We start from the raw sequence: 19,133 nt of genomic DNA on the forward strand, positions 1-19,133 counted from the left end.
CGTCCTGTGGATTCAGCCTGACTGTATCTTTTAGGCAAGTCTTGCTTCATTATGACTTGGTCAGAATGCTTTGTGCCACCTTTTGTGGCATGACTCCTTATCTTCAGACCATTATTTGTTGGTAATTCTACATTTAATTTCTATGATTGTTTAATTCTGACTCTCACGATAACCCATGAGGACCTCGAAAGGACAAACTGTGTCTCCTTTCGTTTGACACTGTATTACAGCACTGAGCATAACGGCTGGCACATAATAGGTGCTCAGCAAATTAGTTAAAATAACTAAAAATAAGTCTAAAATAAGATAATACTTTATCTAAAAGTCTTACTATCTTTCAAAGGAAATTATTATATGTGCTGCCTTTTAAAATTATTATTATTATTGTTATCATCATCATTATTCAGAAATCCTAGTCTGTAAAAATTCTCTCACATGTTTAGGGATAACTAAAGGAATGTATTCACGGGCCAAGTCAACAAGAAATTAGGTGGGGGGGGTGAAAAGGAGGTTATTAGGAACCCCTCAGCCCACTCCTACCTCCAGGATACGGACATTCTAAAAAATAACTGACCTCATGCGGCAATTTAGTGTTCTAGTTTTGACAACAAAGGAATTTAAATCTCAAAACTTTCTCTTATCAGGCACACGCCTGGCGATGTGTTATGTAAGGAGAAGGATCGAGTCTTTAAAGAAATTAAAATTAGATTTGTTTCAATTATGAGCTGTGAGCTCTCGCTGTAATTTAAGAAATAAGCCATTTCTCCAGAGCTCATTCTTCAGGCTTATTCACGTTTTAGAAACTATTCCAGATCAAAAAATACGTTCTTCATTCTCATCTAAAAACTAGAGATGTGACTGTCTTCGGCATAAATAAAAACAAAAGAGTGCTTCTCTCCACATTATCAATATGGCACAGAATGTATAACGCCCCCTTTAAAGGACATGTGTACACACATTCTCCACAGAGAAGCACGATACGCTCCTACTGTCACCTCCCTGGACCCTGATTATTTTTCAGTAACTTGATGCCACAACAAGTAAAATAACGAGTTATGCCTAGGTAGCAAAAAATAACACCCAAAACAGTAGAAAACAATGAACTTTTAAAACTAAACCATGTCCCTTGCCTGAAAGCTGTGCCAGACATGTTTTCAAAAGCAAAATTTATTACAACACATTTCAATGATACTAACATCAGACATCTGATGGGGCAGAAATATTGTGAACACAAGAGCACAAAACTACATCAGTTTCTAAGTTAGGAGAATGATGAAAATGTGTGATATATACCTCAGCACTAGCTTCAGCCAACATGCAGAAATTAATGCTTGCCCATGATTCCAATAAATTTTTAAAGTCTCCTTTTCTCAACATGCTTCCAACTGAGGACACTGGCCAAACTGTCCCCCAGGAAACCCTGGGTTCGTCCCAAAAAGCAGCAGCCAGCAGTCTCCACAACAATCCTCCGTGGCACCTGGCCTCCAGCTCCCACTCCTCAAGCTCATATAAACTTCCAAAAAGTTTAAATTACTATTCCCTTCAACCCTTCTTCCACAAATAGCAAGGAGCAGATGGTAGAAGACATTCCCTAGCGCCTGGCGCTGGGGGGCTCAGTCGGTTAAGCATTTGCCTTCGGCTCAGGTCATGATCTGGGGGTCAGCCCTGGGACCAAGCCTCATGTGGGGCTCTCCGCTCATCAGGGAGTCTGCCTCGCCCTCTCCCTCTACCCCTCCCCACTGTCCATGCTCGCCGCCCTCTCTCTCTAATAAATAAAATCTAAAAAAAAAAAAGTATTTCCCAAGGTCATCACAAAAATAGCACACACAACATCATTCCTGGTCAAAACAAAATTACACCCACGGATGACAAAGGAAATGCTTCCAACTAAGCACCTTGAGCACCAAAGTTATGAAAAAGAAGACGGTAACATATGGAAATGGCTTTCTTCTTGCTGATCACACACACAAAAGCACACTTCCCCCAGCTTTAAGTTCTTGGTCAGTCCACCTAAAATCAGTTTTAATGTTCTTACAATCGGTCTCAGGTGACTGGCATGCGGAGAAAAGTGAATACAAAACATTTTTCTACTGTAATCTAATTGGAATTTTCAAATTTTACTGCAGTACACAGAGGAATACCAGGAATGACCTAGACCTACTTGAGGAGAACCAAGGAAAGGTTCACTAAAATAATAAATAACAGATAACAAAGACCAAACCAGGAAGAAATTGAGACAAGAAACAGCTTAACACTCGGGAAAGCACATACAGACAAACACATTACAACAGCTCTTCTAAGAGGTGCTACAGATAACATGGAAACCATTTCAGTTTTTCATCATTTGGCAAAATGTCAACGGAGAAAACTGAGAATGAGACACTAAGAGTAAATAAAACATGATGACCGTGTGCACACTTGGATTCTCTGTTCCCTTTTACTCGAAAGCAGCAATGTAGAGTAGGGACAAATAAAACAAGGCACATTTATATACCCAAAGTAGATCTAGAATATTCTATCTTATAAAACCAAACCTACTCCGAGAACCCAAGACAACACATGCTAAGGCCATTTTGAATGAACTTGGGTAAATCCTGGCCATTGGAATCATGTAGGCACCAAAACAAAACTTCCTCAGTGCTGTGCATGAAACTCTAATAATTAAAGGATAATGAGCAAAATTAGGTACTAATTAGGTACTTCAATCTTCTCTTGCTATCATTTAAATTGTTGCCTCTTAATCCTAATATCTATGAAAAATAATTTTTCAAAATTTCACAAATTCACAGTGATCTGGTATATAATTTACACCTTTTTTATTTTTATTTTTTAGTTTTTTATGTATTTACAGAGAGAGAGAGATGGACAGAGAGAAAACACAAGCAGGGGGAGCAGCAGAGGGAGAGGGAGAAGAAAGCTCTTCACTGAGCAGGGAGCCCAATGCAGGGCTCAATCCCAGGACCCTGGTATCATGCCTGAGCCAAAGGTAGATGCTTAACCAATTGAGCTACCCAGGTTCCCCTGTAATTTACACCTTTGAAAGAAACTGCCCCATTACAGAAACTGATGGCAGGGCCACTAAACCATGGTTTCAAAGTTCAGTGAGCCCAAATACCACCTGGACTGTTTATAAAATGCAGATGCCCAGGCCTGGCTAATGGAGACCTTATTTCCCCAGGCTAAGTATCTATCTGCATTTTAAACATGACCAGGGGATTTTCATTAAACAGGACACTTTTTAGAGCAATTTTATTGTGTAAGAGAACTGTAATGTCTTTTTTAACCTAAAAAAAAAAAAAACAACAGGTGTCAAAATCCTTACTCAAGAGTAGCTGCCAAAAATACTTGAAAACACTCCAGGATGATTAAATCAGAGTCAAATTTCAAAGCCATGGAGAGGAGCCATACAACTGACTACATGCAACCCTTCGGTCTCAATAATGCATCTGACAATACCACGAATGTGACTGTGGAGAGTCTGGATTCTTAATCGTATACATATATTTTTATAGTTACAACTTCAAATGGGTCCTCCAAGAAGCTCATTCAAAAACTTAAATTGATCATATATACATATATATGTGTGTGTATATATATACACATATATATAAAGATTTCTGAACATAAACACAAAAAATAAAAAATAAGTATCTCTGAACAAATCAAACAATAATTTAAAAGTTCTCTCAGTCTGCAATACATGGTATTCTCTAACATTTTTCTATTTGGAAACTGAATTTAATCTGCATGATATAAAACTCCCTGAAAACTTACTTCATTTACTAATATTTAAAACATTCTCCTTCAGGTGTGCCTCGGTGGCAGAGTCAGTCAAGCGTCTGACTCCTGATTTCAGCTCAGGTCAAGATCTCCAGGTCATGAGATCAAGCCCCACATGGGGCTCCACACTCGGTAAGAGTCTGCTTGAGATTCTCTCCCTCTGTTTCTGTCCTTCCCCACCTCTCTTTTTCTCTCTCTCTCTCTCTCAAATAAATAAATCTTTAAAAAAATGGAAAAATAAAATACCTCTGATTTTAATAGCAACTATTTTAGAAGATAATTTGCTTCTTCCTCCATTTATGTGTGTAACCTAATAGTTAATTGTGTTTAAAGAAGGTTATTATTTTCAGCTGCTTTGTAACAAATTACCCCAAAGACCTAAACAACAGCATCAACCACCTTAACCTAACTGATCTGTACAGAACACACAATCCAACAACTGCAGAATACACATTATTTTCAAATACACATGGAACATCCACCCAAAATGCCATATACTGAGCCTAAAAGAATAGTGCATTTCCAAAGATTTTTTTAAAATCCTACTGCTGAACATCTACATCTCAGTATTCTTCCTATCTAAAACATGCACACTGTTAAGGTGGTTGATACTATTGTTTAGGTCTTTGGGGTAATTTGTTACTCAGCAACTAAAAATAATAATCTTCTTTAAACACAATTAACTATTAGGTTAATAGTTGAGGCGCTAGAACAGACGGTGAGAAACTGTAACCTGTACTCCGTGAACCCACAGAGTAGGACTGCAGGTGCCATGTGCACGAGTCCTCTGAGCTCCATATACTCGAGCACTGAGACAGGGAACAGCCCCCCATCCTATCCACCCAGCAAACCGAAGTTCACAGCAGGTTATCCCAAGCAACACACCAGAGCTCGGCCAACCGCAGAGACAATCTTTAAAACATTCTGATTCACTCTATCGAAAGGCACAACGTGTGAACAGGATGGTACCCATCTGCGGCAAAGCCTGTCTGTACACAGTCAAAAAGGAAACACAGGTGGAGAAATCCAGGCACGCTCATCTCTGCTGCTCAGAATGCAAGAACGTCAAAGGCGAAAGTACACCAATGGCCACCTCTGCCTTCTCCACAGTAATCTAAGTATCCAAAATGAGAACAGCAACGACTACACCAAACCATAAAACGAAACGCTGTATGCAGCTATGCTGGCACGGCCACGGTTAATGGGCATGGAAATATATTGATAATCAACTCAAAGAGGAAAAGCAGGCCACTGTTCAATCCTTTCTACTTTAAAGAAAGTCTGTGTCAGTATTTGAACAAAGAGAAGAGTCAGGCCACCGAACCCACTTAAGCAACACCAGGTTTGAGCTCTGGGCAGCAGAGTCAGGTGATTATTTCCTTCTTTATGTGCTTCTTTTCCTTCACCAGGAGCTACAATATTTTTATATTAGAAAAAGCAACCAAAAAAAAAAGAAAGAAAGAAAGAAAGAAAACAAGGAAGGGGAAGGGAAAATATTGAAAGATTAACATAACATGAGTTCATCTCTCTGTAATATTATAGCTGCGCAAGGGCACCTGTTTGAATTCTTCATAAACATCGAGAGTTGCTTTAAGCTTTGAAGTTGAACCACACCAATAAATTGACTGTAATTTAAGTTTCTAGGTAAGTGGATGGCAGGAAAAGGATCTGAGAGTCACCTTACACCCAGTTCACTGAAAAGCCCAAAAAGGAGAAGTGACACCAAGAGAAAGAGCAGCAAGTCAGAAACAGGCAGAACAGTTCTGCATTTTTGATCGATGCAGGACCTACACGGGACAAACCCCACAATGGCATGTGCTAGTGAATCAAATCTCCCTGAATTTACACACTATTTCATACCTGGGATTTTTCATTTTCCTCAAGATTTCAAGAAAACATAGAGGATATCTGCCAGTTCTGGAATGAGGCACTGCGCTGTCAGGAAAGCAGAAGCCGAGAAGACAAGACCGCCGTGCTCGGCCATCTCCCAGCCAAGTAGAGGCATGGAGGGAGGGTGATGCCAAGGGTCAGTAACACGAATGGAAGGGAAGGGGGAGAAAGAGAATTGGGTTGGGGGGAGAGGAGGAAGGTGGGCAGCGGGAGGAAGGCAGAGACAGGGAGGGAGAGAGCTCCCCGGGAAGAACCAGAGTGAGTCTGAGACAGCTTCACCATCCCCCAACCCCATGATGTGACCGCTGGCTTAACCTATCCTGTGCCATAACACACATGATGACACACGACGTGTGCAGCTAGCAGCCCTTCCGTAACTTCATCACGACCAGAACACAAACAAGGCTGTGGCCAAAGTCAGCTCCAGCCCTATCACCCCATGACGATAATCATCTACATGCAAAGCCAAATATTCTGTCACAAATTCCTAAAATACTGAGTGTCACTTCTCCTCATTCCCTCAAAGAGCAGGACAAAAGGGTGAGAGCAAGTGAACACTGATGTGCTTGGGAGTGGTCCCGTTCGTGATGCCGAAATCAGAGGACACGGAGGATGGTCCTACAGTCTAAAAGCTCCCCAAGAGCAACACCAAGAAAAGCGTGGCTTTTGGAACACAGAGCGCATCCGGGGAGGACGCCTGGGATGCCTCTGCTCCCTGGGACACCTCTACTACCTGGGATGCACCTGTTCCCTGGGACGCCCCTGCTCCCTGAGATGCACCCACTCCCTGGGGAGCCAGGTAGAGCACTGCCCATGCCCACTCTGGGACGGGCCAGTGCTCAGGTCAGAACTCAGAGACCTTGCGTTATCACACACAGAAACAGACCTCAGTTGTCAAGAAAGGGGGTCAGTTTGGTTAAGACAAAGGAAAAAATGGCAGGAGAAACTTTTAAAGAGAATTCCATTCAAAAAGTTGGAAATTTAAAATTCTGTAACATAGTAATCTTAATAAAGCCCAGGTGTCAAGAAAAGCATTATACCATAGAATTCAGTAGAGTGAAGACTCACAATAATTGTTAAAAAAAAAAAAAAATATCAAAGGGAGTGACCCAAATGTTCTTTAAAGTAAGTTTCTAATTAGAAAGGGAAGTACTCCCACCTAACCACCCTCCCTTCTTCACTAAATGCATCCTGAATGGCTTCCCTGGATTTGAACTCACTCTGTCTTTATCGTCTGCTACATCACAGAGGGTATCATCAAGGTCTAGTATTCCTCCATCTCCGTGTTCAAGTCGGTGCACCTGTATCCAGTAGTTTGGATCCTGTAGAGAACAGAAACATCAAATGTAGGAAGTTACATAACCAAAAGAATCTCTAACACCTGAGAATCACTAAAACGGAACACTTACTAAAAACACTTGTTTTTTAAAAATGCTTTATTACCAATCTTGTCACTTTCTCAGTGCTCAGAATGCAGCTCAGACACTACTTCTCAAAATTATTAAACATTACCATAAAAACTACTAATGCAAATAGCATATAGTTACTCTGCACCCACATTTATCTGGACTTCTTTCAAAGGAGAGTCAGTACTCAAACTGACTGGTCATCCACAGAGACTAAGTTTGTCTCTCTCTCTCTCACGCACATGCGTGCACACACATGCTGTGGCATCCGTCTTCATTCTAGAGCCTTACTCTGCATGATTCCCAGATTACAGTGTTGTCCAGAGTCCTTAGGACACCTGTTGCTATGGTTCCAATAGTGCTCCAGTGAGCCATCAAAGAACGAATTCCCCAAACAAACCACACTCTTACTCTTCCTTACCAAAAGGTATTAATCCTCCAAGGGTAATCAGGTATAATTAATATCCTGGGGAAGAATAAAGAAAGCTGCACCCAACCATCATTCCCTAGCCAGTTAGAACAGAGTCATCCTGCCCTCTGCTCCCCACCCCCTCAAGAAAGCTGTAGGATGATCTAATCAACTAAAATATTAACTTTCATTTCTAAAACCCTTTTAGTACACAATGAAGCAGACTGACCTCTAAAATGTGGCTTATAAAAACCTCTTCTTGCTTCCCTATCCTCCCCACAATCTCCATATGAGATCATAACCTAACAGCTTTTATATAACATTTAGAGCTACTCCTCTGAAATAAATTTCCTCCTAACAATTTTCTCAACCCCTTGACTTTTCTATTTCAGGACCTGCTATGTTCTAGCCTTTCTCCACCACAGTTAGTTCCCCTTTCACAGCCTGCCTGTATTAAGTCCTCCATAACTGTCCCCCACTGCCCACCGTGGAGGCCCAGTGCCTCCTCTATGCAGGGCCTCACCTTATCGTCCAGGCTAACCCTTCTCACCCCTCATGACACACCTCAGTCATCACCTTTCTTCCTGACCAGAAAGCCCCCAAAACAGTTTAAAAGTCTATCTCCAGTCTCACTGTTAATGTTTCTAAAAACCATAGTACTTTGGAAAATAGTACTCAGATGTAAATGCTGAGTCTTTAAAAGCTGTTGATACTGTATTTTTTTTCACATGCTAAAATAATTGTATAAAACCTTCCGTTGACCCTACTTTACTCCTTAGTCACTCTACCAACTCTCTCTCTTTAAGGCAAAATTATTAACAGATTTGTTGTTTCACATTCTTCTTCTCTCATAATCCTGTTCCAATGAAGTTTCCTCCCCACCACACGCTCAAAAATGTCTCCATATTGTTTAATGCAATGGTCCATTCTCAAGATTCATCAGCCTTGGTCTATCAGCAGAATGTTATATACTAATCATTCCCCTGCCCTTTCAAATACTCTGTAAACCTGGCTTATAATCTTTCAACTATCTGATCAAGGCCTGTAATTAGACTAGATCTTGTAATTAGACAAGATCAGTAATCTCAGAATTACTGAGATTCGGTTGTCTCCTCTCTCCAGAAGGGTCCTGATTCTATGGTCAACGATGCCAAGTAGCCATGACAACACCATGTCAGAACATTTATCAGGACAGCACTTATTAAATGCCACTCCATAATACGTGCTAAACAGAAACTGTCTAGAGAGAAAAAAACGAGAAGGAAATCAGCACTAATCCCAAGAGAGCATCACACACACACACACACACACACACACACCCCCACAGATCTAAACAGGGCACATAAAAATGACCTCTTCCCACAAGAGTATAAAATCCAGGAAGGGCATTTTTGCCACTGAGAAATACAGCTCCTTCAAACAGTAGCCTCTCTCAGATTTTAACTGGCAGCTTTCATCAACACAATTCTCTCTCAATAAACAGAGGATCTGCTATATTTTCAATGGAATAGTGAAGAACCTATAAGGAAAACTTTTCTTAAAAAGTTAGAGTGTGTTTGTTGATTCTACTTTGGTAGTTCACCCTAAAAACTTTGAAATGTTAATAGCAGAAACCATTGTTGTCCCAGCTATAGAAACAGAAATGTAACTGAACAAAAAGTTGTGATAAGGCACTTTTAAAAATACCAATAAACACTAAATCTACAATAAATACACCTGTTATGAGGTTTAAAAACCAACATGACATAACACTCAATTTAAAAAAGAATCTGTCTCACTCAGGATTAGTTCATTTAAAATAACCAAAGATCTAAACACCAAACAATAGTTTTATGTTCTGACAAACAAAAATCCCTCACACACGAGCAAGAAACAAGGAATGACATTCATCAAGGGGATGAAGACAGAGCCACCAAGAAGCAAATGTCCCGGCCAGACAAGGGTCCCCAAAGATGGGGCCAACCACCGAGAAGAAATCCAGGGACAAAACCACAGAAAGAATCACTGCTTCTCACCCAGACTAAGAATAGGAGCCGGGACCTGGCCTAAGGCTGGAGACAAAGAGGTAGAGGAACCATTTCTAAGACCAGATGAGAATGAAAGCACAGGTGTGTAATTTGAAAAAATGCAAGTTGCAATGAAAGGTGTTGCCCACTCTATTCCAGGACACAATAAGAGCAAACAGTATGGGGGAAATCCTAATGAAAGACTGGCCCCTCAAAGAAATCCTTCCAGCTCTACAGAGAGCATCATCGCAATATGCAACACAGCCATGAGCTTCCGTGAGCTGTGACCTGTGGAACACACAGCCTCTGCCTATCTTACACCCATGTAAGCTTCAAGAAAAGTATCTGCCACTGGAAATGGTGGTAGCCTGCTCTTTGCAGTGACCATGCGTACAGCAATGGTCTATATCCTGTCAGATTTTCACATGAGAATATATATGTAAATATAAGACTACAAAAAGATAACTGAAAACTCGTGTTAATTTGAAAATTAATTACTACTTGCAAAACACAGGATGAGAGCAAAAACAACCACCGATGCCCTCTGTGAGAAATTAAAATTTATCAGATAAGACATAAACAAAAAGTCAAAGGAGGTAGACCATGCGTCATAAGAAAAACAGACGTAAAAATGCTTTGAGTTCAGAGGAAGGAAAGATTACTTTTGCTTGGAAAGATTCAGGAAAGGCTTCTAATGAGCAGGCTGGAGGAAGGAAGAACACAGAGATCATTCTGAGCTGAAGGACAGGTATGAACAGGCAGGGAGGAGGGGCACGGTTTATTCATTAAACTGGGAGCACAAAATGGGCCACGCAACAGAAAGGGAAGGTAAAAATATCCTACCGAAGAGACCCACGTGTACTCGGCCTCCCCATCCTGAAACCCCCCGGAAACTACAGTCGTTATGTATTTTTCAAGGTGTATCCCCACAAAAGCAAAGAGAACAGAGAGAAACAAGGGTAACAGAGCGGCAGGAGGCTGGGAAGCCGGGCTAATGATCACACGTGGAGCGGACGCAAGAAAGTGAACCCTGCGCCGGACTGCGTGGGAAACGAGGCAGCAACATGACCTCCTCAGGAGAGCCCTAAGCTGCTCTGGAATTGGGGAAACCAAGTACCTCAGAAGACAGGAATGAACATGGGAAGAAAAACCGCAGGATCGGCTGAAATTCTCTTTAAGCAGCAAAGCCCAGTTTCCGTCCTGGCTGCACACAGCACTGGGACAGCTCCAGCAGCTTCCTAGAGGCTTATACTGCAGAGATCTCTGAAAATGGGGTGGGACGGGGGGATGAGTGAACATTTTCACACTGAGTGGAGAAATCCAGCTCTCTGCTTCCACGTGTTCCCGGAACACAGGCAGCTGGAGTCAAGCCACCTAGACAAGAGCCTGGACGATCTCTCCCTGGGCATCTGACCACCTGAAGAGCAAAGGGCCAGAGGAATCTAGCCAGCCAGGTGCCCCTCCTGTGCACCTCAGCTTCTGAGCCCTTGCCTACACTCTAGGGTCTGTGTTCGAGTTAACACCCCTTACTCAGCCAACAAGCAAGGAACAGACCCCGAGGAAAACCCAAGGATGGAGCAAAGGCCAAAACAAATAGAAAAGACATCGAGAAAAACAGGCTGTATAAAAAGAAGATGGTTTTTAAAAATCCATCTTGATACCCAGGAGAGTTCAGATGATGGTACATCCAGGTAGCAAAGGAAAATGAAAAGACAGGGAAAGAGGAAAGGAAAAAAAACAGAGAGGAAAGCCAAACAAAAGCCTCTTAGAAGTTAAAACCACATCAAGTGAAAAATCATTGGAAGACTGGAGAGGAAGTGAAAAAATCGCCCCAGAAAGTAAAGGGAAAAAAAGAAGATAAAAGCAGAATCATAGAAGCTCTAGAAAAAAGAAAACTGGGAAAACAGGGGGGGGGGGAATCAAGTTAGTTCCCCAGAATGACAGGAGTTTCCATATTAAAAGGCCTGTAGAGAACCCAACACAAATTATGAAAACAGGCACACACCAAAACCAAAAACGAAAACAAACAAAGAAGAGGCACACACCAAGGCACATCAGAACAGAAGAGACAAGCAGAAGATAAAACAAACAAAAACATTCCAGGAAGTAAAATACAAGTACTATATAATGAATGGATAAGGAATCAGAATGAGTTTGGCCTTCTAGAGAGCAACACTAGAATCCAGATGACAATGGTACACTGTCTTCAAAATGCCTAAGAGAAATGGTCCCCAGCCAAGAATACTATACCTCACCCAACAGCCATCAGTAAAGTGCAAAGGTAGAAAAAAATGTTTTAGAAATGCTATTTCTCCAAAAATTACTCTCTCCGCACCTTTCTCGGGAAAGTGCTGGAAGATGTGTTCCAAGGAAATAAACCATGAATGAAGATGGCATGGCATATGAGAATAGGGGACATAACATAGAAGAGAATTCCCAGAATAACGTGAAGCTGAGCCCGGATATCAGCGGGGCACCAGGGGCGGAAGGTGACCGGTCCTCAAGGAAGTGGGCCAGAAGCTCCAAAGGAGAGGTCTTCAAGAAGCTGAGAGTACCCACTGTAACTAAACAGGCCAAGATGTTACTTTTTAACAACTGGCTGAGCTGGACTAGAATTGGTTGTAAATTCACAGAAGACCAAACAAAGGAAAAAGTATCGTTCGTTCCAGGGAAACCACAAAGTTACAGGAAAATGTCCCCAATGTATCTATCAAACACAGTTCAGCTCTGAGCAGCTTTTAATAATGAAAATAATGGGTACATCAAATACTTAATCAAGCTTACAATTACTTTGGAGGGAAGAAAGTGTGTGTGCATGTACATGTATGTGTGTGAGAGAGAAAGAGAGAGACTGAGAGCAAGAAACCTCTCTCTCCAGACAGAAACAGAGACCCAAGAAGTGGCTGCAAGAGAGGGGGCAAGGCACATGTGGGGCAGTGAAACTGGCTTAAATCTTCCATATTAAATCAAAAACATGACAACGGCAACAAAAAGCAATATAAGCAGTTGACACAGAAATATGGAGGTAGTATCAAAAGAATCAAATGCAAGAATTGAAAAAGGCCATCTCTCAGGGAGCAGAAATGGCTCTTTTCCTAAAAATCTGACTATGCACATCCATAATGTTGGAAAACAAAAAGACTGGGGAGAAACGGCACGCAAAGTTCCTGAAAATAACAGGCACAGCACACAGCTTGAAGTGAGCATCCATCAGTCCTATTAGCCAGGGGATAATTACGCAGCCAAGACAAATGAGGTCAGTCCGTGATACAACAAACAAAAAACATTTCACTTTTAAAGTCAAAAGAAGAGCACGATGGATAGAAATTAGGCCACATTCTCAACTCCCTTGGTTAAGTATCTAATTTACTTAAACCCAAAACAAAATATTTTTTAGAATACATTTTATAGTTCTCTTTAAAAAAAAAAAAATGAATCATTGGAATTTCAAGAGAGGGTATACACAGTTTTGAATTTATCTAATCAGCTCCATTTCAAAAATGCCTAGCTTTTAGTATAAATTCAAACCAAAGGACCTATTTTCAATTTTGTTGTAACACTGTTGACATTAAACAGATTTTTCTGTTGCTTTCTTAACAAGACCTGAAAATACAGATGGTCAGAAAGCACAGCTGATGTTCAACGATAGAACAGTGGCCTCCATCGCAATAAGGGAAGATCTAATATTCCATGCCAAGTGCACTCCCCTGCTTCCCCCTTTTCCATCCCAAACCACACCCAACACACATACCACCACTGCACCTCCACACCTAACACAGAGCAGCCACAACCCTGATGCCTTCCCTGAAGGTGACTGGCTTCATTTACTACGTCAGTCAAAAAAGAAAACAGCAGCATGAAACCAAAGGTGAATTCCAACCACATGTAAGTAACTTTCTGGCATTTTGTTTCATTAGAACTGCATACAATCTCTTACGGAGTCACACCGTAGCCCAGCCATGTGGGCAATCTGCCCATTACTGACCTCTAACTCTGACACAACTTCCACAACATCGCCTGAGTCAAGGCTGCTGCTCCCCCAGTTCTGCACCACTCCACAGAAACAGAAACAGAGGAAAGGGGGGAGGGATCGGGGGCTGGCTTGGGATGGCACTAGGACAAGGACAAGAAGGCAGTCACCACCAGTATATTTGCATTATGCATTACAATTCTAAAAAACACACTCACACTCGTGCATTATCCAATATGGTAAGAGGGTTTATGATCCTAGCTTTCGATGAGAAAACTGAGCCGCAGAGATCCTAAGCTGCTGAAAAGAGGTCACAGTGAGTAAAGCTGTTGGCCAGGACCCCAGGCAGCTTCCGCTGATTCATGTTCCAGCCTTTCTTTTCAAACAGGAGCATCAGAGTGGCTGTCCTCTGGTTACTGCCCCTCTTCCCAACCTCTTTATATTTTGCATAATGGAGAGGTATACAACATATTTCTTCGAATAAAAAGTTTTTGACTGTTAAAAGAAGATTGAAAAGCCACCCACCTAAACACTGTATTACATTTTCTAATCTCATCTATGATTTAAAGCTGAGGTTCTCAAAGTAGTTCATTCCCGCATTATCACCTGGGAACTAGCCAGAAATGCTAACATTCGGGAGCTCCACCTGGCCCTACTGAATCAGAATTTCTCAAGGCGGGGCCGGGGCCCAGCAACCTGTGTCTTAACAGGCCCTCCAGGTGATCCAAATGCACACCAGAGTCTGAGAACTCAAAATTTGTGGTTTAGAATTGAGGCCGCGTGGGGGCTGAAATACTTTGAATTTCTTTTACGTATTATTACATATCACGTCATAAATTCATGGGTTTAATGTTTTCACCCACTTTTTTTTAAAGATTCTATTGATCTGTCAGAGACAGAGCATGAGCAGGGTGAAGCAGGCAGAGGGAAAAGCAGGCTTCCCACTGAGCAAGGAGCCCAATGCGGAACTCAATCCCAGGACCCTGAGATCATGACCTGAGCAAAGGCAGATGCTTAACTGAGCCACTCACGCATCCCTCACCCACACTTCTTAAATCAGATGTTAGTTACTACACCTTAAAAATGGTTACCACACACACACACACACACACACACACACTTCCTATGATAACCATATAGATGTACTTCTTCCTTTCATCTCTTGTCCTGAATAATCTAATTACTTTCCAACTCATCTTACTGCTTCTAGACTCCAACCTTTTCATTCCTGTCCTGCATCTTGCTGCATAACTATCTTCATGAAATACCCATTTCATCATGTCCCTGTCTTGTGACAGGAGTCATTTGCACTGACTCACGACATTCCAAAAGGTTAAAATCCAACATCCCTGTCCAAGCACCCACTCCTCCCAAGGCTGCATTTCCAGACTTCCCTTGGCTCCCATCACAGTCCATCCATCAGTCCTTCCAGACAGTTCTCAACACCACATCTGGGCCTTCAACTGCTCTCCTCACTGATAAAACCAATCACTAGGAACAGTGCCTGAGAGAGTAAATACTCAATAAATATCAGTTCTGTGAATTAGTTAGCCCTTGAGTTTTTTTCATTCAATTCCACACCTGGAACACTGTCATCCCCACAGCTCCAACTATGTGACTTGTATATGTCCTCTCAAATCGAGATCAGAAACCACTTCCTCTGTGAAATGCACTCCAACCTCCAAGTATCTATCTCGACCACATATTTGTGCTGTTTGTTTATCTCTAGTTAAGTTCCTTGACGGCAGGAACCATCTTTTTTTTTTTTTTTTTTTTTTTTGCATGGAACAAAGAACAATGCACCATGTTGTGTAAGTAATGTATAAAAAATAAAGGTAATAACCCTGTTAGATAAGAGAAAAAAATTAAACAAGAGTTCCTCAGAGACCACAGTCAACAAACACAGACTTGTACTCTCCTAACTGCCAAAAGAAATGCCATGGGCATGCTGTGCCATGTCAGTACCAAGAGCCCCCATTCACACTGTATCTTCCGTCCCTCAGAGCTGGCTCTAGACATTTGCACTGACTCCCAGAGCTGGCTCTAGAAAGGCTGTGAGGTTGTTCCAGCTGACATCCCAGGCAACATCTCAGATGTAGAGAAAGAAGACATCCAGGTACTTTTCCCTGGCAGTATAAAGGAACCCAAATTCCAGTAGAAACACCATCATCCTCACCCACACAGGTGAGTCCCCAGCAACCCCAGCCTAAAATACCTAATAGAAGTGAGCTGAAGCCTGGATAAACGTGCCTAGAACCCAGGGAAAGGAGGGTAAGACAAAAAGCTCACCTTTTGCTCAGCTTGGCCAATCAAGTTCTCCCCACTTTAGTCCCAGTGAACATAAGAACATGCAAGGGCACAGAGATGGGCAGTATTGTTACCTGATGAGCTGGTAGTGGGTGAACAGAAGGCTTTTCTAAAGGAAGGGGAAAGGTGCAACAGATCCAAGCCTAAGTCCTTAAAGGACAATACAGATCTATAGGATATTGCTCCAGAACTGAAAACATCTGTTCATAAGCTTTACAATCATCAGCACTATGGAAGCAGGCGCCTGGCTCTGGGCCCCCCTCCATACGCACTCTGCTCCTTCACCCTTAGGGTACAAAGGGCCAGTGGGGGGCGACCAGGTACTGAGCACTTCCTGGTGATGAGAGGACTAAAGAACAGGAAACTTGGGGTGTCTGGGTGGCTCAGTGGGTTAAAGCCTCTGCCTTCGGCTCAGGTCATGATCTCAGGGTCCTGGGATTGAGCCCTGCATTGGGCTCTCTGCTCAGCGAGGAGCCTGCTTCCCTTCCTCTCTCTCTGCCTGCCTCTCTGCCTACTTGTGATCTGTCAAATAAATAAATAAAATCTTAAAAAAAAATAATGAACAGGAAACTTACTTGAGCTTTCACACATGTAATTAGAGCTGAAGGGGAAAGAGAGCTCAGATATTACTCCGACTTTTAAATACCTGCTTGCCCTTTTTTGCACAATTGTCTCTTGAGAAGGATCAAATAGGTTCATCAGGGGTACAAATCTGGAAGGGAAAACTTGACCAAAATAAAATTCTCTTTTCTTCTTCTTCTTTTTTTTTAAAGATTGTTTATTTGAGAGAGAGAGAGCATGTGCAGGGAGGGGCAGAGCAGGAGGGAGAGTCTCAAGTAGACTTCCCACTGAGCACAGAGCCCCATGCAGGGCTTGATCCCACAACCCATGAGATCACAACCTGAGCCAAAACTAAGAGTGGGATGTTTAAGCAACTGAGGTTACTCAGTTGAGGGCCACTCGGGTGCCCCTCAAGTCCTCTTTTCCTTCTCTTTTTCTTAGAATAGAAGAAATGAATAATGAAAAAACTATATCCCCCACCAGTTAGTACACGTGACTCTCTTCAATACTAGGAAGTAGTGCTTCATACCGTGTTACCTATCAAAAAGATACAGATTTAAGAAGTCAGTCATGCACCAGACAGTCCTGAAATAAAAACTGCAAAAAAAAAAAAAAAAAAAAAATCCATAAACATTAAAATAGGGCCTAGGATACCTCAAGGTAGAGACCCACTGTGTGACAACCACAGTGGCCCACAATTTATGTCCAGTTAATGACAATACTATACAGTGTGAGAGCTTTTAAAGCTAATTGAAAATGTCAAATTTTTTTAGTGTTTACAAAAGAAATAACCAACCTAAAAAACCTTAAGGTCCCTCACCCAGCCTAACAAAAGAAAAACCTACCCTCGTGTATTTACTATCCAACCAGCAAACAAGAGAGGCTGACTCAGACCAGAAAGAATTTCTCTGACCTGGAAAGAAAGCCTCACTGCAACAAGGTAACTCTAAGTAGCTCAGAATTCTAAAAAACAAAAACAAAAACAAAAACTTGACCCTGAAGCAGCTCTCCACGAGCCCCTCATATTACTTAACCCAAAAGCCACCACCCCATTTTTCTTAAAGAAATTATCTCAAATCACTTTAAGGTACATGACTAATCCCTCACGCCTGGCAGCACTAAACAGGAGTGAATCAGAAGAAAGAGTCCCCAGCAAATACAGGAGAGGAGACTCTACGGAAACTGAATTTTGACAGAGAACTCGCACCTACCTTCAATCTCCTCCTCGGAAGGCAAGACAAACAGTTACCCAACTGTGCCCTGTGGCCCCTGCACTCCAGGCCAGCACACCCCACACTGTGTGGGGTCTGGGTCAGAGCTGCACAGCACCACAACATCACAACACAAGTATGGCCCCCAAGGTAATGGACACCAGACCACAGCACTCAGAATGTGCTCAGACCACAGCCACTTGGGAGGGTGGAGGGGCCTATTCCCAGCGTCTCCTTGGGACTGCTGATGTCAGAGGTGGGGCTTCCTTCTCCTCCCAGGATTCCCCTATCATCAGTCAAGGGAGGGATCCATGATGGTATCTTCAAAAGATTTGCCCAAGACCAGAGAGTGCTCTTGACTCTTATTACCATGGACATCTCTGCAGGCGATGGAGACGAGGAATATGTGTCAGCTTTTAGGAAAGATTTTCAGTACAGAAGGAAGCAATACAGACAGACAAAGGGTATTTACAAACACACACACACACACACACACACACACACACACACACCTCAAAGACCAAGACAGAAGCTAGTCAGCCCATGGGACTTCCTGGTCACTCAGACTTGATACAGCTCGTTTGTACCATCCTAGAAAGCCATACCATCTCCTCACTTGGGTAAACCTTACTCAAATTTCAAATCCTGGTGAATATTTCTTCGCAACGTCAGTCTTCGAGCCCACTTCATCTTCTGCCCTATCCCTCCATAGTATGCAATGTCTCATAGATGTGCATGTTTTATAATTTACCACTGTACTGAATCTGTGGACGTTATCCACTCATTCAAATATTTATGGAGCATCTATTATATGGCAGGCACTGAACTAGGTACAGGAGTTACAGCAGTAAATGTTCCCTACCCTCCTAGAATCTCTAGTCTAGCATACAAAACAACAGGGGACTCTCTCTTAAACACAACCCTCCCACCCCAGAACATTCACTGATACCTGTCACTAGTTCTCTCAAGCCAAGGACCCATCTGCATCTCTTTACTAACGTGTTTATTTGAAAATATGTTGGCACTTAGGTTTTTCCAGGAAAACCCTAAGGACTCAAGACCTTATCTGGGCCCATCTGGTCCATTTCAAATACAACTGAAATGGGGGAGTTTTTAAATAAGGACTCCAAGATACTTTTGAAATATATGTCAAGGAGATTATATTAATGCCATATAATTTCTTAGTTTCCTTAAATACATGGTTAGTTTTCTGTCCTTATATAGTTTATAAAGTTTTTTCCTTATGAGGTATTTGAAAGTTAGGTACTTGTGCCTTCAATTTATTCCTCTTAAAAAATTATGGTACATCTGGTACATACCATCTAAGAAAAAAAAAAAAGCACAATCCAAGCACTAAAAAAGAAAACAGCAAGCACTAATAAGTTGTCCCCCTATAGTTTCCCTTTCCATAGTTTCAGATACCGCCATCAACCACAATCCAAAAGCAGATGATCCTCTTTCTGATACACTGTCAGGTTAGAATTAGCCCAACGTGACATCACAACACCCATGTCACTCACCTCACTTCATGTCATCTCATAGGCATTTTACCATCTCACATCATCACAGGAAAGGTGAGGACAGTCCAAGGAG

At 42.1% G+C, this 19,133-nt stretch overlaps 1 protein-coding gene across 19 annotated transcripts in view; it reads right to left on the minus strand.

Moving 5' to 3' along the window:
- PARD3 (par-3 family cell polarity regulator) overlaps positions 1-19,133 on the minus strand; it is a 651,514-nt gene that overhangs the window by 529,958 nt on the left and 102,423 nt on the right. For all 19 annotated transcript variants that reach the window (XM_047740436.1, XM_047740438.1, XM_047740440.1 and 16 more), the window contains exon 2: positions 6,891-6,992. In XM_047740436.1, coding sequence (XP_047596392.1) covers positions 6,891-6,992 — 102 coding nt within the window. The remainder of the gene's footprint in view (positions 1-6,890; positions 6,993-19,133) is intronic.

This window comes from Lutra lutra, chromosome 8 (genome assembly GCF_902655055.1).
Source record: "Lutra lutra chromosome 8, mLutLut1.2, whole genome shotgun sequence".
Lineage (NCBI taxonomy): Eukaryota > Metazoa > Chordata > Mammalia > Carnivora > Mustelidae > Lutra > Lutra lutra.